Source organism: Bos taurus, chromosome 26, assembly GCF_002263795.3.
Source record: "Bos taurus isolate L1 Dominette 01449 registration number 42190680 breed Hereford chromosome 26, ARS-UCD2.0, whole genome shotgun sequence".
Lineage (NCBI taxonomy): Eukaryota > Metazoa > Chordata > Mammalia > Artiodactyla > Bovidae > Bos > Bos taurus.
In genome coordinates this window covers 648,543-673,739 of record NC_037353.1, presented here as the reverse complement: position 1 = coordinate 673,739, position 25,197 = coordinate 648,543, and the positions used below count along the sequence as shown (strand labels likewise).

At 38.1% G+C, this 25,197-nt stretch overlaps 1 protein-coding gene across 3 annotated transcripts in view; it reads left to right on the top strand.

The window, feature by feature from the left end:
* UBE2D1 (ubiquitin conjugating enzyme E2 D1) overlaps positions 1 to 6,988 on the top strand; it is a 36,549-nt gene extending 29,561 nt beyond the window's left edge. For all 3 annotated transcript variants that reach the window (NM_001038167.1, XM_059881916.1, XM_059881917.1), the window contains 3 exons: positions 880 to 985; positions 5,306 to 5,399; positions 6,118 to 6,988. In NM_001038167.1, the coding sequence (NP_001033256.1) occupies positions 880 to 985; positions 5,306 to 5,399; positions 6,118 to 6,163 (246 nt within the window). In that variant the 3' untranslated portion in view covers positions 6,164 to 6,988. The remainder of the gene's footprint in view (positions 1 to 879; positions 986 to 5,305; positions 5,400 to 6,117) is intronic.
* The last annotated feature ends 18,209 nt before the right edge of the window (positions 6,989 to 25,197 follow it).

Genomic DNA, 25,197 nt, shown 5'->3' with positions numbered 1-25,197 from the left:
AGAATGGATAGGTTACCCACTCCAGTATTCTTGGGCTTCCCTGGTGGCTCTGTGGTAAAGAATCCACCTGCAGTGTAGGAGACCTGGGTTTGATCCCTGGGTTGGGAAGATCCCCTAGAGGAGGGCATGGGAACCCACTCAAGTATTTTTGCCTAGAGAATCCCCAGAGACAAAGAAGCCTGAAGAGCTGCAGTTCATAGGGTCACAAAGAATTGGACACAACTGAGCAACTAAGCACAAAAATAGGAAAGGTTAAAACACATTCTTATTAAATTTAGCTTAGCTCTAAAAAGGAAACCAACAAATGATGGGGTGTCAGTGAGGGAGCGAATCATTAACAAATTCTGTCACTCATGAGATAATTACCTTAGATTTTTAAAAACATCTGATTATATATGAAATGATACAACAATTCTTGTGAAAGATTGGAATTCTTGGTAGCTTTCTTAGCACAGGTAATAAGCTGGGGCCCCTTAACTTTCCTCCAGAATAGGGTCAGCATTCTATTTCTAGACTCAGGTGTCAATTGATCATTAAATTAAGGAAAGGGTCGCTTTGAGGGGTGATGAAAGCCATGGTTAATTATCTCAGGTGCTACTCAACTAGTCATACCAGCTATTACAGACTTATTTATTACAATTTCTAAAATACTTCTCAATTGCTTGGTGTTAGGAAGAACAGGAAACTGAATTTATTTGCTTTCATATTATCAGTAGCTAAAGCTACACTCGGATAAAGTAGATGCTCATCTAGTTTGTGTTGAATACATTTCTCCTCTAAGGTCATATGAAATTGAGGACATTTTACCTTAGAGCAAATTGGTTCTGTTTGCTTTCATAGTTCATGGATTATCAACAATTTTTTTTGTTTTATGTTTAGATTGCTTTCACAACAAAAATTTACCATCCAAACATAAACAGTAATGGAAGTATTTGTCTTGATATCCTGAGGTCACAATGGTCACCAGCTCTGACTGTGTCAAAAGGTAATTTCATTTATCAGACTTAAAACAGTTAATAACAGTGAGACAGAAAAAATATAGCAAAAAGGTCTTAGGGACCAAAGTTTGAAACAAAAAACCAATCGACTGTTTTCTTCTGCTTTGCTTTTGCTTTCCTTTCATAGCTTTTGTATTACTTATGCTTAGGGGTGTTGATGGGCTGATCTAAATGATGAAATGAGAGAAATTTAAAACGGTAGAACTAGAAATTTGGGGATAAGCCTGTTGACATTTCATTCCTTTAGTTTGGGCTTTATCTTTAAAAACAGACAGGGACACAGAAAGAGATGCACACACAGAAGTAAAAATAAGATTTTAGGACCAGTTGTCCGGTTCATTAAATGGAATTATTTATTGACATAATAAAGCTTTACCTCTCTTTTACTTCATCTAAGAAGTAATGGCAAACTAGGCAGATAAAATAAATGATTTAAAAAGACAGGAATTTGCTTGCAGTCCAATGGGTAGGACTCTAGACTTTCACTGCCAAGGGCCCCAGGTTCAATCTCTGATCTGGGAACAAGTCTCATGGTATGGCCAAAAAAAAAGAAAGACATATTTACACTTTAGAATAATGCAGTACGTATAGCATGTTAGTCTAAACTTTAGGCAATCAATAGCATCATTGTAAGGACTGATAAATACTCCATACAGATTCTCAACTTTCACAGTTATATAGCATTATTCTTTGAGATGTGTATATAGGGCATCTGAAGCTGTTTGTTTCATTCACTAACGCTGTTTGCTTTGCCACCCTCTTGTCTTGTCTCTAACAGAAGAGAGCCTGAGTTACTATTTTGATATAGAAACATCTGCCCCTCAAAGTAACTTGGTAGTTTTCCCTTTTTATAAAATTTAAGGAAACTATTTCTCTTGAAGAATTTAGAGGAAGAATTGATGATCATTAAAAAAAATTTAAATAAATGCTACCTGATTACATAACTTGTGTAAAAATTGATAAGCTTTATAGGAAGCAGTGTCTACAGCCATGATTATTTCAAGTATTAGACAAGTAACAGCCCTTCAGATGAGTTAGTTATTTATGAATGGCATTTTTTCTGACCTAAAATGTCCCTATAAAATGTTTGTGTAGATGCTAGTGTTTTTAAAAAAATCTTTCACATAACTGTTACATACTAGATATAGGAAAGATAACTGTCATAAAGTTATTCAGATTAATAAACTTTCCTGGAATAGTATCACAAAATGAAATTCAGTTAGCTTATGCAGGAGGAGAAGGGGATGACAGAGGATCAGATGGTTGGATGGCATCACCGACTCAATGGACGTGAGTTTGAGCAAGCTCCAGGAGTTGGCAAAGGACAGAGAAGCCTGGTGTGCTGCAGTCCATGGAGTGGCAAAGGGTTGGACACAACTGTGCGACTGAACTGACTGAACTATGCAGCTAAATAATTACAAGAGAAAGTGCAGACTGTCAGGTGTTAAATACTTACCTTCTGATATTGGTAGCTTTTTATAAAAAACAATTCATTTTGTCGACTTCTAGAAACTTAAAAAAAAATTGTTGGAGTATATTTGCTTTACAATATTGTGTTAGTTTCTGCTGTACAGCAAAGTGAATCAACTTTACATATATATGTATCCCCTATTTTTTGGATTGCCTTCTCATTTAGGTCACCGTAGAGCATTGAGTAGAATTCCCTGTGCTGTACAGTCGATTCTCATTAGTTAGCTTAGGAGCTGTCCTTTAAGAACAGTTTCACGTAACCTTAGTTTCCTCATATGTCAAATAAGAAATTATAATAGTATTACTACATATGGTCACTATGCAACTAGCACATAGTAAAGCACTCAGTTCAGTTCAGTCGCTCAGTCATGTCTGACTCTTTGCGACCCCATGGACTGCAGCATGCCAGGCCTCCCTGTCCATCACCAACTCCCGGAGTTTACCCAAACTCATGTCCATTGAGTTGGTGATGCCGTCCAACCATCTCATCCTCTGTCGTCCCCTTCTCCTCCTGCCTTCAGTCTTTCCCAGCATTAGTGTCTTTTCCAGTGAGTCAGCTCTTTGCATCAGGTGGCCAAAGTATTGGAGTTTCAGCTTCAACATCAGTCCTTCCAGTGAACACTCAGGACTGATCTCCTTTAGGATGGACTGGTTGGATCTCCCTGCAGTCCAAGGGACTCTCAAGAGTCTTCTCCAACACCACAATTCAAAAGCATCAATTCTGCGCTCAGCTTTCTTTATAGTCCAACTGCCATAGATGACTACTGGAAAAACCATAACCTTGACTAGACGGACCTTTGTTGACAAAATAATGTCTCTGCTTTTTAACATGCTGTCTAGGTTGGTCATAACTTTTCTTCCAAGGAGTAAGCGTCTTTTAATTTCATAGCTGCAGTGACCAACTGCAGTGATTTTGGAGCCCCCAAAAATAGTCAGCCACTGTTTCCCATCTGTTTGCCATGAAGTGATGGGACCAGATGCCATGATCTTCGTTTTCTGAATGTTGAGCTTTAAGCCAACTTTTTCATTCTCCTCTTTCACTTGCATCAAGAGGCTTTTTAGTTCCTCTTCACTTTCTGCCATATGGGTGGTGTCATCTGCATATCTGAGGTTATTGATATTTCTCCCATAATCTTGATTCCAGCTTGTGTTTCATCCAGCCCAGCGTTTCTCATGATGTTCTCTGCGTATAAGTTAAATAAGCAGGGTGACAATATACAGCCTTGATGTACTCCTTTTCCTATTTGGAACCAGTCTGTTGTTCCATGTCCAATTCTAACTGTTGCTTCCTGCCCTGCATATAGATTTCTCAAGAGGCAGGTCAAGTGGTCTGGTATTCCCATCTCTTTCAGAATTTTCCAGTTTATTGTGATCCACACAATCAAAAGCTTTGGCATAGTCCATAAAGAGAAATAGATGTTTTTCTGGAACTCTCTTGCTTTTTTGATGATCCAGTGGATGTTGGCAATTTATCTGTGGTTCTTCTGCCTTTTCAAAATCCAGCTTGAGCATCTGGAAGTTCACGGTTCACATATTACTGAAGCCCGGCTTGGAGAATTTTGAGCATTACTTTACTAGCGTGTGAGATGAGTGCAATTGTGTGGTAGTTTAAGCATTCTTTGGCATTGCCTTTCTTTGGGATTGGAATGAAAACTTACCTTTTCCAATCCTGTGGCCTCAAATGAACATTAACTATATTTACCTTTTCCCTTAAAACATTTGTTTTGTATGCATAATAGTGAAATCAGGGTACAGGGCTCTTGGTAGCAGGAGGGAGGAGATGAGGAACCTCCTTCTTGCTTAGTTTATAAAGTAGCGTGTATTTTCTTTATATGTGTTCATTTTTCACTTTTTAATATTTTAAATGTTTTATTTCACTTTTTATCATGAGTTAAGTTTGGAAACTTTCTGGAGACATGAGCCCAGATAATTTACCCTGTTTGTTTAATATACAGACTTAAATTTTCTTTGGGTAGACGGAAGATAAAAGAGGAATGAAATGTTAGTTTTTCTTAGCCCTTATCGCCCCCTTTCCAGGTCATTTAAGGATCACCTCTGCCTTATAAATTCACCTTTGGATGTGTAACAGTAGAAAAAGATAAATGAACATAGTAGAGGAAGGTGAAGATGGAAGATTGTTCCAAAGACTCCATGTATCCCCTTGGAAGTGGTGGCATGGAAGCAGACAATGAGGAACCAGAGTCCTTGATCCCTTCTTTTTCAGACACTTAGTTTTTTTGTTGGTTTGTTTTTGCTTTTTAAAATATAGCTATTTGCATTAGTATTTGGATTCAACATGGCAAGAAACAACTACTATATTTTTTCAATTTTAATTTACATTGTAAAATATACAAGTTATGTAATGATAGCTGTGCATATTATTTTTAAATGCATTTGATACAAATACTGTACATGTAATAAAAAATTTCATTGAAAATAATTTACAAATCTTCCCTCTTTAGCTCTAAGCTCAAATAAAAAGTGCATGGGCTCAGTCTCCCAAAATAGTTTGAACTATTACCTATAATTTGATTGTTTTACCTTGAATTGATTAGAACACAGATTTTTTGCATTAAAATAGAATAAAAAGTGGACAGTTTTCTTGTTAAAGTAAAAAAGTATCTCTAAGAAACATCTGAGGTTAGGATGCTATACTAATATTTTCCAGCTGTGTATTTGGAGTCTGTATGTTTTAATCTCAAATGTAATTTAATGTGTTCATTTTGCTTTTTTTCTTTGTAAGTTTATTGTGTATTCATTAAAATTATTTTTACATATGTACTTTTGTATAAAGTAGAAAACTCATTACCTAATATGGTGTTCTCTTTTAAATCTAGTTTTATTGTCCATATGTTCTCTGCTTTGTGACCCTAATCCAGATGATCCCTTAGTACCAGATATTGCTCAAATCTATAAATCAGACAAAGAAAAGTAAGTGTTTGCTTACATTGGTTTCTATGCATTTCTATGTAGTCTGCCAAAACATAAGTATTATCAGTGTATTTAAGTACATTTAGTTACGCTTAGTATTTTTCTTGTTTATCTTTCCAAAGGAGTAAATCTTTCTTTTAAAACTGTTACTCTTTTTACAAAAAATCTCACCCCTTCCCACTTATTGTTTCATCCTTTACTGTTTAATAGTACTTATTTTGCCTTTGCATAATATGCATGTTTTTTGATAGTAACTGTCAAGCTATATATAATTCTAAGTAGTAAATCTAAAACTTAAGAAGTTGGTAATTGAAAACTACGGAATATCATATTCCTTACTTTCTCCAGGAAGAGAAGTTATCCCTAACTACCCCTAAACTGACCTACATCTTGCTGGTACCATTGATTCATACGCATTTTACAGATAATGGCCATTCAGGGTTGGCTTTTATGGATTTGTATTAGAAATTGACTTCTTTATTTTGTTATTTATAACTTAGGTACATTTTCATATAGGTTGTAAAGAGATCTATTAGTTTAAGAAATCCCTTATGTTTTCTGTTTTATTTATGTATGAACCAAAGTCACATTGACCCAATAATTGGTATATGTATGATTATTGTGATTAAATGTAAAAAGTTAGACAGTTTTACATAGACAGATCTTCTAAAACATTTAATTTGTATGTTTTTACTGTATCCCTTTTGTATATCTACAGATACAACAGACACGCAAGAGAATGGACTCAGAAATATGCAATGTAAAATCAAAAAAAATTTCATATATACCAGAGTACTGTAAAATCTAGGTTTTTTTCAACATTAGCAGTAAATTGAGCACTGTTTACTGTTTCATTGTACCATGAAATCCTGATTTTTACCCATTTTAAATGTATTTCTGAAGCAAGACAAAACAAACTTCCAAAAATATTCTTGAGACTGTGATGAGAGCATTTATCATTTTGTATGCATTGAGAAAGACATTTATTATGGTTTTTAAGATACGTGGACGTCTGCGTTTTCAGCTTACAAGATCTACAATGCATCTGAAAAGCAACCAAATTATTTTTTGCTGAAACTAGATGTTTTTACATGAAAAATACTGTATGTGTTATCTAAGATGTTGTCAGTTTTATAAATCTGTATTCAGATTTCATTCTTTGTTAGCTCACTTTATAATTTGTATTTTTTTACTGTATAGACTAAATATATTCTATTTACATGTATGTCAACTTGTTACTTTTTTCCTGTGAACAGTATTGAAAAAACCCAACATCTGATAATGAAATGAATTAACTGTCTCCCTTGTCTTGGGGTATTCTGTAGATTGATTGCAGATTTCTTAAACCTGAAATGATCTTTACACTGTAATTCTCAGTATACTGATTATGGTAAAACGTTTTGATTTTGTTATACTTGACTTAACTTTATTACAATGTGAATTAATTGCACTGCTAAGTAGAAAGCTGTATAACTTTTATTTGTTGCTATTCACATCTGAATTTTTTTCTGTATAGGCAATATTATATTGACACCTTTTACAGATCTTAATGTAGCTTTTTCCATTTAAATAAAATGCTTTTTCTACTATTTGTCTTGATTACTTTGAAAGATAAAAATTTGCCTTATCTACAAGTAAGGATCAATACTCTATATAAAATTTTGCATGAAAATTAATTCCAAATTGTAAGGATGAAGTCTGTTGTACTTGGTATTGAGTGCGTGCTTAGTCTCTCAGTTGTGTCCAACTTAAGCACCATTAATTATATAAACTTTGCTTTAGATTTGTATCTGTCTACTAAATTGTCAATCTAAAGGATGATATACATTAGTTGTTATAGAATAGAATTTAGAATATGTCGGAGTTTGTCTTGGATCACATATAAAATGAATTATTTTCTAGAGTACTGAGATGAATATAAGGCAGTGTCACCCACATTGAAGAAAAAGTCTTTATAGACTTAAAGAGTAATTAGGTTAATTCATTAAAATACCCCTCTAGATGTAACTAGCGTTGTATTTCTTAACATTTTAAAATCTAGAATTTCAAAAACAGAATTTTAGTGCTATCACAGTTTGAAAGAGGACATCCATGTTTTAACCATAGAAATTATAAAGAAAATTCTAAAATGACACCTTTCCTCTGTTTTATAATTTGTCAGTTTAAAGTGGCTTAAATGAGCAGATTATCTTTGCAGATTAAAAAAAAAAACAAACTAGAAAATCCTGATGATCTAACTTAGAAAAAAAATACATCTCTAATTATTAGCATGTTTACCAAACTTGAGTGTCATTTTTAAGAAGAATTGTAGGTCTTCTGATTATTGCAGTAGCTGTATAAGTATCCAAAAAATCTGTAATGGGTATAGTCATTAGCAAAGATTTTAAATCACTGAAGTATTTTACCATGGTTCATTATTATTAAGCACAAAATAACCCAGTGTTAGAAAATGTGTTTTACAAATGAATGTAAAATAAATAAATGAATTTTGAAATGGATGTTTAAGAAAATATACGTTTAAAAAGTAACTATATTAAGTGATGTCTTAAAACAGCCTTATCATGAAAAACACTACTTTACTATGTTATTATAAGCTACACTGGCCCAGAATTTGAACCCTCAACATCATTAGATTTAAGTATTTAGTATATTTTGATAATAAAGGGTTTTGTTCCATGAATATCTTTCACTTTTTAAAAACCTTTTATTTGTGTGACATTTATTTTTGGAAGTGTCTTTTTTTCTGTATTAAAGTTTTGAAGCTTGCCTAACTCTTGTTTGCCTTTGCTTACATATGAAATGTACAGCCACTCTCTTGAGTGAGTACAGATTCTCGTCATTAATTAAAAGTCAGAAGCAGCATAATGATCAGTCAGATCACTATTTTGGGTTTATTGATGTGTTTAATTCTAAAAAAGAGTACATTAGTACCTAACTAAATCTGAAGACAAGGACCTTCTTCCATAGATTAGCCATTAATTTAAGGACCTCTTGGGAATGAGGAAAATGGGTAGTCTTTTGAATCCCACCTTTTAAGGTCCTCAGTGCTTTGAGACAGTTAGAAACCGTATTGAAATTGGATTCTGGACACTGACAACTGCCATATACAATAAATCCATGATTTATTGTATATTTATCAGGCTATGCAGGATAACCTAACCCTTATCCCCCAACTATCTCAAAAGCATACGATTCCTGAACAAGCTTTACACATGCCTGTGTGAACCATATATGATTATTCATTTTTGCTACCCCTCCATGAATTCTGTTAGGGGAATTTTTAAAGTTACTTAGTCAATTTCAAAAGAATCAAAATGGGTTAGGTGAGAAACAAACTGCACAAGCGTAACTTGTGCTGAGTTAGTATTCAAAAGAGTAACTTTTTAAAAAATGATAAAAACATGACCATATGTAGTGTTTCATTTCCTTTATTGTTTTATCACAATGACCTGCTTTGTACATGATTCAGTCATTGATGTTTTACAGAATCCTGCTCTGTCACAGTTGTGTATTTTTAATGTGGGAAGATTAGGGAAATTTATTTTCTCCTTGGATTAAGAGACATTCTTGGTGAAGCTGTTGAAGTGACTATTAATATAATAAAATAATGACAAATCCAGATTTTAAAAGTTTATTTCCATCACTCTATCAACTGTTAACTATGACTTCCAAAAATTTTTCTTAAAGCAGAAGTTTAATTGCAGTTTAATGGCCCTAAAATGTGATGCCGATTATTTGTGACAGTTCTCATTTTTTTATAGTACTTCTCTGACTGCTCTGACAGTTGTGTTGTACAGACAAGATAGCAGGTAGAGATTCATTTGATTTCACTAATAGAAATTCCTATGTGTAGATTGCTGCTGCTGCTGCTGCTGCTGCTGCTGCTGCTTAGTCTCTCAGTCATGTGTGACTCTGCGACCTTACGGACTGTAGCCCATGAGGCTCCTCTGTCCATGGGTTCTCTAGGTAAGAATACTGGAGTGCATTGCTGTTCCCTTCTCTAGGCGATCTTCCTGACCCAGGGATAGAACACAGCTCTCCTGCATTGCAGGCAGATTCCTTACCATCTGAGCCACTAAGGAAGCCCATAACTAGTCATTTCTAAAAATTTTTTTTTGCACTGAGATCTGCAAACTCCTAAACTTCATATTGATACACTTTGACCAGGAATTTTTTCATTAATAGTAATAATTTTGTAGTAGTAATAATTTTGTACTAGAAATTAGTAGAAAATTTGTGGACAGCTGACATTTTTGGTTCTAGAAATAATTTGTGATGCAATAGTGTCTGGGTGATAACCTAAAATAGTGTTCTATCACTTATTTATATCATGTTACATTTAAATTTCTGCTCTCATTATGTAAGAATGTGGTTTTATATTAATAGGAAGAGGGAATATTCACCTAAAAGTTCTAGCAGTTGAAGGCATCTTCATATAATAGGATATTTATTTAAAAACTTACTTTCAGCCCTCTCTTAGGTTCTGTGGTTGCAGAGGGAGGGGCATGCCTTTCTCACCCCAGGAGGAAGTTGTTTTTATTATGCTGTCATGTGTCCAAGTTCTGAGCTATGCTTTCCTCATATCTTTTGCTTGCTTTTGTTGAAATCTTTTTAGTGCAGAATAACACTATGAGTAGTGTGTACAGTATTTTATTGTAAACTCTTAATATACATTTTGGGGAACAGTTGTGATGCTATTTGTGTAAGCACTTCCAATACACTCGTCTTGGTCCCATGACCATCCACACATTCAATGTGCCAATAGAAGAATTCACAAGATGAAGCATATGCTCATACTCACAGCTAAGATTTGTTGATTTGTTTCAGCAACACAGAAGAGGTATGCAGCTGCATCTGTAAGGAGAAAAGACAGATCAGAGTCTAGAGGAAACCGTGAAGCTCCCTCTGAAGGGGCCACACAGAGTGGAGTCTTCCTCCAGCAGTGAACGCAGGAACACGGGCACAGTGTTCAGGGGCTTTACTGGGGGCTAAACCATGTAGGCATACATGGCCCACCAAAATTCTAGGCTCCCAGAAGGTAAGCAGGTGTTCACTGAAATGATGCCAGCACAGCAGATACAACCTCACAGTGCATAGGAAGAGTTTCAAAAGCTAGATGCCAGCTGAGGGCCAACCTGGTGCACCATTTGTTGACAAGACTGTTCTTTCTTCTTGAAAGGTCAAGTTTGTTAATTGTGCTTATGATATTTGTTCTCACAGCCATTATGGGTGATGTGTGCAAATTTACCCCCTCTTTTAAAAAAATATTTATTTGACTGCATCACATTTTGGTTTCTTCTCTCTAGTTGTGGAGTGAAGGCTTAGTTGTCCCATGCAAGGTGGAATCTTAGTTCATCTACCAGGGACCAGGGATTGAACCCATGTCCCCTGAGTTAGAAGGCAGATTCTTAACCAGGGAAGTCCCAAGTTTCCCCTTTATGATTGTGAAATTGTCTATTTTTTAGTTTATATTTGCTGTAAAGATTTTGAAGTCATATTGTTGGAAACACACACACACACTACACTCATAGGTGAAGTCATGATATTTTACTGGCAGAATGATCCCTTTCTCATTAAGAAATGTCTTTATCTCTAATAATGCTTTTAGCTTAAAGTCTACTTTAATATTAATACAGCTTTCTTTTTGGTTAGTATTGTAGTGTATCTCTGTGTTATTTAATTTTGGGCCTTTCTGTGTCTTTTTAAAAAACGTGTGTCTCCTGTACTAATTATAGTTTTGTTTTCTCTGATTTGGTTTTTAATCCAACATGACAATTTTATTTATTTATTTTATTTATTCATGCATGTGGGATCTAGTTCCCTGACCAGGGATCGAACCTGGGTCCCCTGCATTGGGAGCTGAGAGTCTTAACCACTGGACCAGCAGGGAAGTCCACAACATGACAATTTTAGTATTTTAATTGAAATATTTAGTCCTTTGCATTTGATATAGTTTGGTTTCTACCTACTACATTACTGATTTTTTAAAATAAATTAATATTTTGGCCGTGCTGTTCAGTTTGTGGGATCTTAGCTTCCCCACCAGGGATTGAACCCAGGCCACATCAGTGAAAGCACCCAGCCACTGGATGGCCAGGGAATTCCCATGTTCCTGATATATTTAAAATCATGTTTTATTTTTTCCTCCTTTCTTGTCCTCTTTTGTTTCAGTTTTTATAATACTCCCATTTTTCCCTCTAATAACTTATTAGACATCCTTTTATTTTTTTGTGATTACCATGAATTAAAAGATCCATCTTTGTCTTATCTCAGTTTAATGTAAATTATTACTTATACAATTTTCCCATAATGTAAGAGCTATTTGAGCCCTGTTAACTCCTTTCCCACATTTTGCATTATCATTATGAAGTTTGATTCTACATATATGTTAAATTCCACAAGACAGTCTTCTTGTGTGTGTTATTGCCAGTATACTGATCTCCATATATACTTTTCCAGTGGTCCTCATTGCTTCTTGAATTTTCATGTTTCTATCTGAGATCATTTGCCTTCTGACTAAAGAACTTCATTTAGTTTTGCTTTTAGTGCAAGTCTTCTGGTGACAAATACTCTTTTTCTTTCTTTTTTTGTTTTGCTATAATTTATATAGGATATTTTCTTTGGAAGCAGGATTTAGCTTGCTATTTTCTTTCAGCACTTTAAAGATATCATTCCATTGTCTTCGGATCCCACAATTCTGTTGAGAAATCTGCTATTAGGTTTATTGTTGCTGCTTTAAAAAGTATCTAATTTCTCTGACTGCTTTTAAGATTTTATATATATATATTTTTTACTTAAGAGGTTTATTGTGATGTTACAACATATAATTTTCTTTGTCTTATTCTGCTTGAGGTTCATAGAGCTTCTTGATCTATAGGTTGATACATTTTCATGAGTTTTGGAAAATCTTGGCCCTTATTTCATCAAATATTGCCTCTGTCCCATTCTATTTTTCCCCTTTAGGACTCCAGTATAAAATGTACTAGATCTGTTTCCTAACGTTTTCCCTATATTTTCTCTTTTTTTCCTTTGAGTTTCTGTTTCGAAATTTTGTATTCATCTTTTCTTTTCCAGTTCACTAATCCTGTCTCCTGCATATCAATCTGCTCTTAAAACTATCTCCTCAATTTCAGATATTGTAGTTAACTGCAGATTGTCTTTCTCAGTTCTAGAACTATCATTTGATTTTTTAACATATTTCAGTTTTCTATTTTGTTCCAAAATTGTTTATTTTGTCCATGTTTCTGTTTTTGAAGTCCTTAATTACCATTATTTTAAGTCTTTGTTAACTTCAAGGAAATGAATCACCTGTGTGAATGTGCTTTCATGCTTTTATTGAAACCATATACTGTGTATAGAAACTGTAGAGTCTAGACACTGTTCTCTTCAACAAGAGATGGCTCACCCTCTCCTCTGCCAGACAAATAGTATGCAAAGATGATCACTGTAAGGCAATCAGGGTCTGTGCTTAGTTGAAGCTGGTTGCAGTTTTATGAGATTCAGTCTATGTCTAGTTTACCCTTGTGCATAGTGCACAACCCTCTAGGATTCTCTTGCTTTCCTTAGACCAGAGAAATTACAAGAAATTTCATTCTGCTTTTCAATGGTATTTTTGATTCAAAGGTTTAGCCTCTTGCTTCTAAGATTTACAGAATATGGCAAATATCTTGATGGAGGACTAACCATATGTTTGAAGTCTTTCAAATCTACCATTTTGTCACTTCTGCTCAGTACAGTCATCAAAAGTACTACTAGCTTTTCTGTTATGAACAGCCACTCTCAGAGATCAAGCCTGAATTCTCAGCCTTATACCACATCCAGATTAAGTGCCCCAGGTTAAAAGGGAGGCTGTAGATCATTAGTGTTAGATCTCCACATTAGTCTTTTAACTGCTAGTACATTCTTTGGGGACTGGAATGCAAAAGTAGGAAGTCAAGAAACACCTGGGGTAACAGGCAAATTTGGCCTTGGAATACAGAATGAAACAGGGCAAAGGCTAATAGAGTTTTGCCAAGAGAACACACTGGTCATAGCAAACACCTTCTTCCAACAACACAAGAGAAGACTCTACATGGACATCACCAGATGGTCAACACTGAAATCAGACTGATTATATTCTTGCAGCCAAAGATGGAGAAGCTCTATACAGTCAGTAAAAACAAGACCGGAAGCTGACTGTGGCTCAGATCATGAACTCCTTATTGCCAAATTCAGACTTAAATTGAAGAAAGTAGGGACCACCACTAGGCCATTCAGGTATGACCTAAATCATATCCCTTATTATTATACAGTGGAAGTGAGAAATAGATTTAAGGAACTAAATCTGATAGAGTGCCTGATGAACTATGGACGGAGGTTCGTGACATTGTACAGGAGACAGAGATCAAGACAAGCCTCATGGGAAAGAAATGCAAAAAAGCAAAATGGCTGTCTCGGGAGGCCTTAAATATCTGTGAAAAGAAGAGAGGCAAAAGGCAAAGGAGAAAAGGAAAGACATAAGCATGCAGAGTTCCAAAGAATAGCAAGAAGAGATAAGAAAGCCTTCCTCAGTGATCAATTCAAAGAAATAGAGAAAAACAACAGAATGGGAAATACTAGAGATCTCTTCAAGAAAATTAGAGATATCAAGGGAATATTTCATGCAAAGATGGGCTCGATAAAGGACAGAAATGGTATGGACCTAACAGAAGCAGAAGATATTAAGAAGAGATGGCAAGAATACACAGAAGAACTGTACAAAACGATCTTCATGACCAAGATAATCATGATGGTGTGATCACTCACCTAGAGCCAGACATCCTGGAATGTGAAGTCAAGTGGGCCTTAGAAAGCATCACTACGAACAAAGCTAGTGGAGGTGATGGAATTCCAGTGGAGCTATTTCAAATCCTGAAAGATGATGCTGTGAAAGTGCTTCATTCAATATGCCAGCACATTTGGAAAACTCAGCAGTGGCCACAGGACTGAAAAAGGTCAGTTTTCATTTCAATCCCAAAGAAAGGCAATGCCAAAGAATGCTCAAACTACCGCAAAATTGCACTCATCTCACATGCTAGTAAAGTAATGCTCAAAATTCTCCAAGCCAGGCTTCAGCAATATCTGAACCGTGAACTTCCAGATGTTCAAGCTGGTTTTAGAAAAGGCAGAGGAACCAGAGATCAAATTGCCAACTTCTGCTGGATCACTGAAAAAGCAAGAGGGTTCCAGGAAAACATATATTTCTGCTTTATTGACTATGCCAAAGCCTTTCACTGTGTGGATCACAATAAACTGTGGAAAATTCTGAAAGAGATGGGAATACCAGAGCACCTGACCTGCCTCTTGAGAAATTTGTATGCATGTCAGGAAGCAACAGTTAGAACTGGACATGGAACAACAGACTGGCTCCAAATAGGAAAAGGAGTACGTCAAGGCTGTATATTGTCACCCTGCTTATTTAACTTCTATGCAGAGTACATCATGAGAAACACTGGGCTGGAAGAAGCACAAGCTGGAATGAAGATTGCTGGGAGAAATATCAATAACCTCAGATATGCAGATGACACCACCCTTATGGCAGAAAGTGAAGAGGAACTAAAAAGCCTCTTGATGAAAGTGAAAGAGGAGAGTGAAAAAGTTGGCTTAAAGCTCAACATTCAGAAAACGAAGATCATGGCATCTGGTCCCATCATTTCATGGGAAATATATGGGGAAACAGCGGAAACAGTGTCAGACTTTATTTTTTTGGGGGGCTCCAAAATCACTGTAGATGGTGATTGCAGCCATGATATTAAAAGACGTTTATTTTTTGGAAGGAAAGTTATGACCCACCTAGATAGAATATTCAAAAGAAGAGAGGTTACTTGGCCAACAAAGGTCCATCTAGTCAAGGCTATGGTTTTTCCAGTGGTCATGTATGGATGTGAGAGTTGGACTGTGAAGAAAGCTGAGTGATGAAGAATTGATGTTTTTGAACTGTGGTGTTGGAGAAGACTCTTGCGAGTCCCTTGGACTGCAAGGAGATCCAACCAGTCCATTCTGAAGGAGATCAGTCCTGGGTGTTCTTTGGAATGACTGATGCTAAAGCTGAAACTCCAATACTTTGGCCACCTCATGTGAAGAGTTGACTCATTGGAAAAGACTCTGATGCTGGGAGGGATTGGGGGCAGAAGGAGAAGGGGATGACAGAGGATGAGATGGCTGGATGGCATCACCGACTCGATGGACATGAGTTTGAGTGAACTCCGAGAGTTGATGATGGTCAGGGAGGCTTGGCGTGATGCAATTCATGGGGTCGCAGAGAATTGGACACGACTGAGTGACTGAACTGAACATTCATTGAGGCCCCTGTCCTCTGGCAAGTGTTTGTCTTCTCAATGCTATGAAACTGCAAAAATTTATTCTTTGTTTTCAAAAGTTTATTTCTTTAGCTCAAGATTCTGAGAAAACAAGTTGCATGTTGAGGTCCTTTAATTTTCTAGCTTTGTCACTCTAGCACTGTGCAACCACAGATAGCTCTGTTAGCTTCTCTTCCCCAGCAGCGGCCTGCTGCCTGTGCTAAGGCCAAACTCTCAGCTGTAGCCTGTACTCCAGGAGAAGAATGACCACCCAAATTCAGAGATTACTTTTGATATATTTCATCTCATTCAGGTTTTCAGTAAGACCACCTATCTGGAGACCGCTACCCTATTTCTGCACTCTTTAAATGCACTACTGGCACAACCTCCTATCTTTCCCCCATCCTCAGATTAACCATCCTGAGAAAGTCAAAACTATTCCATCTACTAATAACTGGAATTTAATCTTGTGGGTTATCATTTTGAAAAATATTGAGAGACTTCCCTGGCAGTTCAATGGTAAGACTCTGTGCTTTCACTGTGGGTTGAGTGGAGAAGCTAAGATCCTGCATGCTGCATAGTGCAGCCAAAAAAATATATATAATAATAATAAGTTTATTAATAGTTCTCCACAGCCTCAGAGGTTTTGGAGAGGAGTCTGGGAAAGAGAGAATGGAGATTCTAATGGGTTAGCCTGTGAATCCTACACTTCTGCTTTGAAGCTCATTTTTATCAGATTTATATGTGTCCTATGGCTCACACATTCATTTCCAATTTCAACCAGCAGAATTAAATTTCTGAGCCCTTAAACCTGGACTGTCATGATCTGATGTGGCTTGCATCTCCAGACTCATTTTCCACTCCCTGCCTCCCACCAAACTTCCTGCATTTCCCATTGGCCACCAACCTCTTCCACTTCCAGTAGAGTGGTGCTTCTCAGTCTCACACTTGGGTCAATCTGTTCATGGTGCCTAAAATGCCATCTTCAATCCTTTAACTACCTCACCAAGTGCTGATAGCTTCCCTTTTGTTTTCCCAAAGGTGGTGCTAAAGCTATGGTTTTCTTTCTGGCTTGCAGATTCTGGCTGGCTTTCTGTGTGTGCTCAGTCGTGTCTGACTCTTTGTGACCCCACACATTGTAACCCACTATGCTCCCCTGTGTATGGAACTTTCCAGGCAAGAATCCTGGAGTGGGTTATTATTTCTTTACTCCAGGGGGTCTTCCTGACCCAGGGATCGAAACTGTGTCTCCTGCATCACTTGCATTGGCGGGAGGATTCTTTTCTGCTATGCAACCATTAAGTAGAATGAGGGATATCTACATGCACTAACATGGGTGTGTTTGAATCTGCCCTTCGGAATTCAGGGAAGGTCATGAAGGCTGGACTCTTGCCTAAAGAAATAGATATCAAAATGATGCCTCTGTGCCTGGGGGCCCCGTTCAATTTCATCACTACTGTTGTCAGAAATGCACACAGGGAGCTGGACACAGGGTGGGAGCATGTGTGTATATTAGCTTGTGCCAAGAACTGGGGGAGCTTGTGGACCAGTTATGGGGATCATGAGTGATGCATCCCCAGCAGCTTATAGTTTCTTGATGGAGTCCACAGCACAGTATGAACCGTGTTCTTTCAACCTTCTCCAGGAATTCTATCTGGTGTCCTCCCAGACTCTTCCCACTCCCCAGTCCTGAAGTTTGTGATTAAGTTCATGGATGGGCTGAAAAGGAAATGAGCTCCTTTCTGTGTTCCACACAGCTGGGGAGGCCAGGTGGTCACTCACACACTCTCACTTTCCCTTGTTGGAGATATCACAGGCTCAGAAGATAGCTCCTGGCCCTAAGCTGTGCTGTGTTGGGGGAGGGTTGATGTGGTAAAATCATGTTTGTTTGTTTGTTTTTAACCCCTTCTGGTATGTCCAAACTTGTAATTCTTTTGCTTCAATATTGTCCTGGAAGTTCTCTGCTAGAAACCTTGAGCTCCACAATGGATCTTTCATCCATATGTGATTGTCTAAGACAGTGTTTTTCAGGAGTTTCTGAGCTGAGGACATGAAGGGCTGGAGCCAGTTCATGGGCCACTGCAGGGTCCAACGCCAGGACGAAGATCATGGTTTGTATGTCTATTACTCAGTGCACATTTGGCAAGATTCCTCCCAGATCCCTCATTATAGACACTTATAGTTCCCACAAAGGCACTTTTGTCTGTGGAGAGATGCCAAATTTTTCTTAGGAGTGGGGCACAAGCAAGGGTCAACTTACACAACTATAGTCCTGACATCACTCTATCCCCAGTGTGTATCTTTATCAGTACCCTCACTATGCTGTATTATCCGTGTCATTAACCATGAGATCTTTAATGTTTCTCATTTTTGATTCCTTGGGACCTACCACAGTATCTGGCACACAAGAGCTCAAACATTTATTGAGTAAACAAATGAGTGAACTGGGTCTCAGAAGATACTTATGATTTTAAGTGGCATATTTTAGTGGGCTGGAAGAAGCACAAGCTGGAATCAAGATTGCTGGGAGAAATATCAATAACCTCAGATATGCAGATGACACCACCCTTATAGCAGAAAGTGAAGAGGAACTAAAAAGCCTCTTGATGAAAGTGAAAGAGGAGAGTGAAAAAGTTGGCTTAAAGCTCAACATTCAGAAAACGAAGATCATGGCATCTGGTCCCATCACTTCATGGGAAATAGATGGGGAAACAGTGGAAACAGTGTCAGATTTTATTTTGGGGGGCTCAAAAATCACCACAGATGGTGATTGCAGCCATGAAATTAAAAAAACACTTACTCCTTGGAAGGAAAATTATCACCAAGCTAGATAGCATATTGAAAAGCACAGATATTACTTGACGAACAAAGGTCCATCTAGTCAAGGCTATGGTTTTTCCAGTGGTCATGTATGGATGTGAGAGTTGGACTGTGAAGAAAGCTGAGTGATGAAGAACTCATGCTTTTGAACTGCGGTGTTGGAGAAGACTCTTGAGAGTCCCTTGGACTGCAAGGAGATCCACCCAGTCCATCCTGAAGGAGATCGGTCCTGGATGTTCATTGGAAGGACTGATGCTAAAGCTGAAACTCCAATACTTTGGCCACCTCATGCAAAGAGTTGACTCATTGGAAAAGACTCTGATGCTGGGAGGGATTGGGGGCAAGAGGAGAAGGGGATGACAGAGGATGAGATGGCTGGATGGCATCACTGACTCGATGGACATGAGTTTGAGTGAACTCCGGGAGTTGGTGATGGACAGGGAGGCCTGGTGTGCTGTGATTCATGGGGTTGCAAAGAGTCGGACATGACTGAGTGACTGAACTGACTTTAGTGGGGAAGACATTCATTCAAATAAGAGAAACCAAACAGAGATAAAACAGTAAAAACAAGTAAAAATGGGCTTGGTAAATCTGTGTGCAATTAATGAGAGAAAAGCTTAGGTGGAGAAGGCAGATTACCTCAATGTGAAACCTTGATTTGATGGCCTGTAAGAGATCAGTGGGGCTTCCCCCATAAAGAACCCACCTGTCAATGCAGGAGATGGACACAGGAGACCTGGGTTCGATCCCTAGGTTGGGAAGATCCCCTGGAGGGGAAGGTATGGCAACCCACTCCAGTATTCTTGCCTGGAAAATCCCATGGACAATGAAATCTGGTGGGGTAGAGTCTGTGGGGTCACAAAGAGTCAGACATGCTTGACGTACTTAGCACACATGCACAAGAAATCAGTGTAAGTTTTTAATCAGCAAAATGATGTAATAAAAGTGTTTGTTTAGGGCTACTTACTTAGCAGAGTACAGAACTGGAATTAGATCAGTTTGTCATACTAGAATCCTCAGAATCATTCTTGGCTTCCACCTATTAATGAAAGCCTGCTGATTGTACTTAGAAATGCCTTTGGAGTGTGAGCCATGGCAGAATCTTGGATCAGGATCTTAACCTCTTTCCTAGGTTATGGCAATAGCCTCCTAATTCATCCCCTTCTTTACAGTCTCATTTTCATCACTTTCCATATGCCTGCTACTGCTACTGCTGCTAAGTCACTTCAGTCGTGTCCGACTCTGTGTGACCCCATAGATGGCAGCCCATGAGGCTCCCTTGTCCCTGGGATTCTCCAGGCAAGAACACTGGAGTGGGTTGCCATTTCCTTCTCCAATGCATGAAAGTGAAAAGTGAATGTGAAGGCGCTCAGTTGTATCCGACTCTTAACTACCCCATGGACTGCAGCCTACCAGGCTCCTCCATCCATGGGATTTTCCAGGCAAAGTACTGGTGTGGGTTGCCATTGGAAGAGATATTTCTAAAAATGAGTTTAAGCTGCCTAAAAAGCTATTTGTCCATCTTTTACTAACAAATTCCTTAGCATATCACACATAGCCTTTCACAAACTAATGCCGCCCAATCTCTTAGGTTGTCTCAGACCACTCCTTTTCACATATATTTTATCTTTCTGAGGACACCATATCGTTGTGCATCTGTGACTTGCACATACTGTTTCCCTTTTCTGGAAAGCACTTCTACCCTTCCTTGCTTGAAAAAAATAGTTCAAATGTCACCTACTCTATGAAGCCATTCCCTACTCTCCCAGGAGATTTAAACAGATAGATCATGCTTTAATCACCTTTGTATTTTTAGAACTCACTGCAATATTTAGCATAGCAGTGGCTTCTACTAGAAACAGAGTTTTAAAAATGTTTAATGATAAATATTATTGTTGTATTCTGGAAAAAATGCAAAACAATACAGGTGTATAAGGTAAAAAGTGAGTAAAATAAAAACCATCAGCTCACACCTGCAATACTGAGGTATCAATTCAGTTCAGTTCAGTCGCTCAGTTGTGTCCAACTCTTTGCGACCCCATGAATCACAGCACATCAGGCCTCCTTGTCTATCACCAACTCTTGGAGTTCACTCAAACTCATGTCCATCGAGTCGGTGATGCCATCTAGCCATCTCACCTTCTGTCGTTCCCTTCTCCTGCCCCCAATCCTTCTAAGCATCAGGGTCTTTTCCAATGAGTCAACTCTTTGCATGAGGTGGCCAAAGTATTGGAGTTTCAGCTTTAGCATCAGTCCTTCCAATGAACACCCAGGACCGATCTCCTTTAGGATGGACTGGGTGGATCTCCTTGCAGTCCAAGGGACTCTCAAGAGTCTTCTCCAACACCGCAGTTCAAAAGCATGAGTTCTTCATCACTCAGCTTTCTTCACAGTCCAACTCTCACATCCATACATGACCACTGGAAATATCATAGCCTTGACTAGATGGACCTTTGTTGGTCAAGTAATATCTGTGCTTTTCAATATGCTATCTAGCTTGGTGATAATTTTCCTTCCAAGGAGTAAGTGTTTTTTAATTTCATGGCTGCAAGCACCATCTGTGGTGATTTTTGAGCCCCCCAAAATAAAGTCTGACACTGTTTCCACTGTTTCCCCATCTATTTCCCATGAAGTGATGGGACCAGATGCCATGATCTTCGTTTTCTGAATGTTGAGCTTTAAGCCAACTTTTTCACTCTCCTCTTTCACTTTCATCAAGAGGCTTTTTAGTTCCTCTTCACTTTCTGCCATAAGGGTGGTGTCATCTGCATATCTGAGGTTATTGATATTTCTCCCGGCAATCTTCATTCCAGCTTGTGATTCTTCCAGCCCAGCGTTTCTCATGATGTACTCTGCATATAAGTTAAATAAGCAGGGTGACAATATACAGCCTTGATGTACTCCTTTTCCTATTTGGAACCAGTCTGTTGTTCCATGTCCAGTTCTAACTGTTGCTTCCTGCATATGGGTTTCTCAAGAGGCAGGTCAGGTGGTCTGGTATTCCCATTTCTTTCAGAATTTTCCACGGTTTATTGTGATCCATTCAGTCAAAGACTTTGGCATATAATCACCATTAAATCAGATCTTGTGTGTAATATTTTACACACTTGTGTGTGTATAGTTTTTAAAAATTCAAACCTGTTTTTGAATGAATGAATGAGTGAGTAAAGGAACTTCAGATGTTATTTATAACAATCCACTAATTCGTTGAAGTCAAGAAAGAATTTTTATGAGGTTTGAAAAGAAACAATAGACTGTGCAGGAGTACTGAAAGAAACAAAAACCAAAAAACAGGGAATTCCCTGGTGGTCCAGTGGTTAGACTCCACACTTCCACTGCAGGGGACATGGGTTCCATCCCCTGTCTAGCCAAAAAACAAAAAACAAAATAATAAAAAACTACTGCAACTTCATGACTGAGTTGCCTGTGTTACGCTTAACATAGAATCAAATATAATTTCAAAGCTGCAAATTGTGGATACATAGGTGGAAAGTTTTAACAAGATGCAACAAGGAAGATAATCCTTCTTATATATCTCTCTGAATTCCAGTTTTCATACTTGTACAACACAAGTAATCCCAAATTGTAGGGTTTATGAAAGGATTAGGGATAAAATATATTAACATGTTTGCCATGTAGTTGAGCAATAAATTATAATTATTATCATTTGTATTGATAGAGTGTTTTACAATAATGTGAGGGCAGACAATGTAGGTTATCTTGTTTACTAACAACATTATTCCCTCAAAATAATCATGCTGAATTTCTTCTACTCTTTAAGTCGGCTTTTAGCAATATCCAACGATATGAATTTTGGTTCAAAATTGGGAAAAGAGTATGTCAAAGATGTATAATTGTCACCCTTCTTATTTAACTTATATGCAGAATGCATCATGTGAAATACTAGGCTGGTTGAAGCACAAGCTGGAATCAAGATTGCTGGCAGTAATGCTAATAACCTTAGATATGGAGATGATACCACCCTCATGGCAGAAAGTGAAGAGAAACTAAAGAGCCTCTTGATGAAGGTGAGAGAGAAGAGTGAAAAAGCTGGCTTAAAACTCAACACTCAGAAAAATAAGATCATGGCATCCCATAACATCACTTCATGGCAAATAAATGGGGAAACAGTGGAAACAGTGAGAGATTTTATTTTCTTCAACTCCAAAATCACTGCAGATGGTAACTGCAACCATGAAATTAGAAGACACTTACTTCTTGGAAAAAAAGCTATGACAAACCTAGACAGCATATTAAAAAGCAGAGACATTACTTTACCGACAAAGGTCCATGTGGTACATATACACAATGGAGTATTACTCAGCCATTAAAAAGAATACATTTGAATCAGTTCTAATGAGGTGGATGAAACTGGAGCCTATTATACAGAGTGAAGTAAGCCAGAAGGAAAAACATAAATACAGTATACTAACGCATATATATGGAATTTAGAAAGAGGGTAACAATAACCCGGTGTACGAGACAGCAAAAGAGACACTGATGTATAGAACAGTCTTATGGAGTCTGTGGGAGAGGGAGAGGGTGGGAAGATTTGGGAGAATGGCAATGAAACATGTAAAACATCATGTAGGAAACGAGTTGCCAGTCCAGGTTCGATGCACGATGCTGGATGCTTGGGGCTGGTGCACTGGGACGGCCCAGAGGGATGGTATGGGGAGGGAGGAGGGAGGAGGATTCGGGATGGGGAACACATGTATACCTGTGGCGGATTCATTTTGATATTTGGCAAAACTAATACAATTATGTAAAGTTTAAAAATAAAATAAAATTAGAAAAAAAAAAAAAAGCTATGGTTTTTCCAGGGGTCATGTATGGATGTGAGAGTTGAACCATAAAGAAGCCTCAACACCAAATAATTGATGCTTTTGAACTATGGTGTTGGAGAAGACTCTTGAGAGTCCCTTGGATTGTTAGGAGATCCAACCAGTCCATCCTAAAGGAAATCAGTCCTAAATATTCATTGGAAGGACTGATGCTGAAGCTGAAGTTCCAATACTTTGGCCACCTGATACAAAGAGCTGGATCATTAGAAAAGACTTTGATGCTGAAAAAGATTGAAGGCAGGAGGAGAAGGGGACAACATAGAATGAGATGGTTGGATGACATCTCCAGCTCAATGGACATGAGTTTGAGCTAGGTCCAGGAGATGATGAAGGATGGGGAAGCCTGGCATACTGTATTCTATGAGGTTGCAAAGAGTCGAATATGACTGTGTGACTGAACAGCAGCAACATTCACAAATTAACCTCAACAATATTATCCAGAGACAGAAACACATACTGAGACTTACATATATACCCAGAAAGACAGAGATCTCATAGTTTCTGCTTTATATTTAAAATGTCTCTTGCCACCCCCCCCCCCCCACACACTTTTTTCCCCCTTGGCTTGAAGTTGTACTATTAATAATTAACCTAAAGCTGAAGTCTCAGAAAAGTAGTCTGTGTATCTCATGGACATGATAACTTCAAGTTTTCTCTAGGCATTAAAAAAAAATAAACTAGTTGTTTTTAATCTCATGTGCAAAAAAAAGCCAGTTTTGCAAATTGAAAAGAAATTTTGTCTTAGCCAATTTTTTTCCAGAGTCTAAAGAATATTGTGTCCACACTGTCTTTTTTCTTTCTGTGGTCATGGTCTCTAGCTAAAATTTAAACCAGAGAGAGCTCCAATTGATTCTGATAAAATCTTGTCCCAGAGGGGTTGCCTCTCTAGCTAGGTGAGGTCTTAGTCCCATCAGAAGAATCTGAACAGTAAGGGAAATTGTAGGAGTGTGGGAAGCTTGGTTCTTTCCTCTCCCCCATTCCCTCCTCACCAAGAGACAGGAGAAATTAGAAGGGAATTCTTTAGAATGTTAGGAGTGTTTTTCTGAATGCTTAGGCTTTTGATTATAAGAGACAGTCCTGGACATAAGGGAACCTCAATCCATTTTCCCATCTTTTGGCAATAAGATTGAGACTCATTTTCAGGCGCCCCCCACCCCACACACTTTTTTTCATGTGAGGTGAAAGTCGTTCAGTTGTGTCTGACTCTTTGTAACCCCGTGGACTCTAGGCTGTCAGGCTCCTCTGTCCATGGAATTCTCCAAGCCATGGAGTGGGTAGCTGTTACCTTCTCTAGGAGATCTTCCCAACCCAGGGATTAAACCCAGGTCTTCTGCATTTAGGTGGATTCTTTACGGTCTGAGCCACCAGAGAAATAAAGACCAGGTGCTGCTACAGTAAGACTTAATTCTCCCCCTCCCTTCTTAGCCCTTACAAGGGTTTTCTTCTAGCTTAGAAAGGGATCCTCCCATGTTGAATAGCCTACAACCAAGAACTGAGTGCTCCTAGAAATGCAATCCAGTGTTCCAGATACATTTGGGAGGCACCAGAAGGGGATTCAGAGCATTCCCTGAATTCCCTTGAACCTTTTTGTCTGATGGAGTTTTGAGCATCCTCTACTTCCCCATCAAATAATAGCCAGACATCTCTGGGCCCAATCTGGCATGGCTGGAGAAGGGCTTTTATTCTCCAGTGCATTGCCAGAGCTTTCCTTGAGAGAGGTCTGTTGCAGCATCATGGTCTGCACTACAGTGGCCAACTCAAGAGGCTATTCATTTCAGTGTATGGTTTGCCAAGGCCTGGAATTAAGGGGGAACTCAT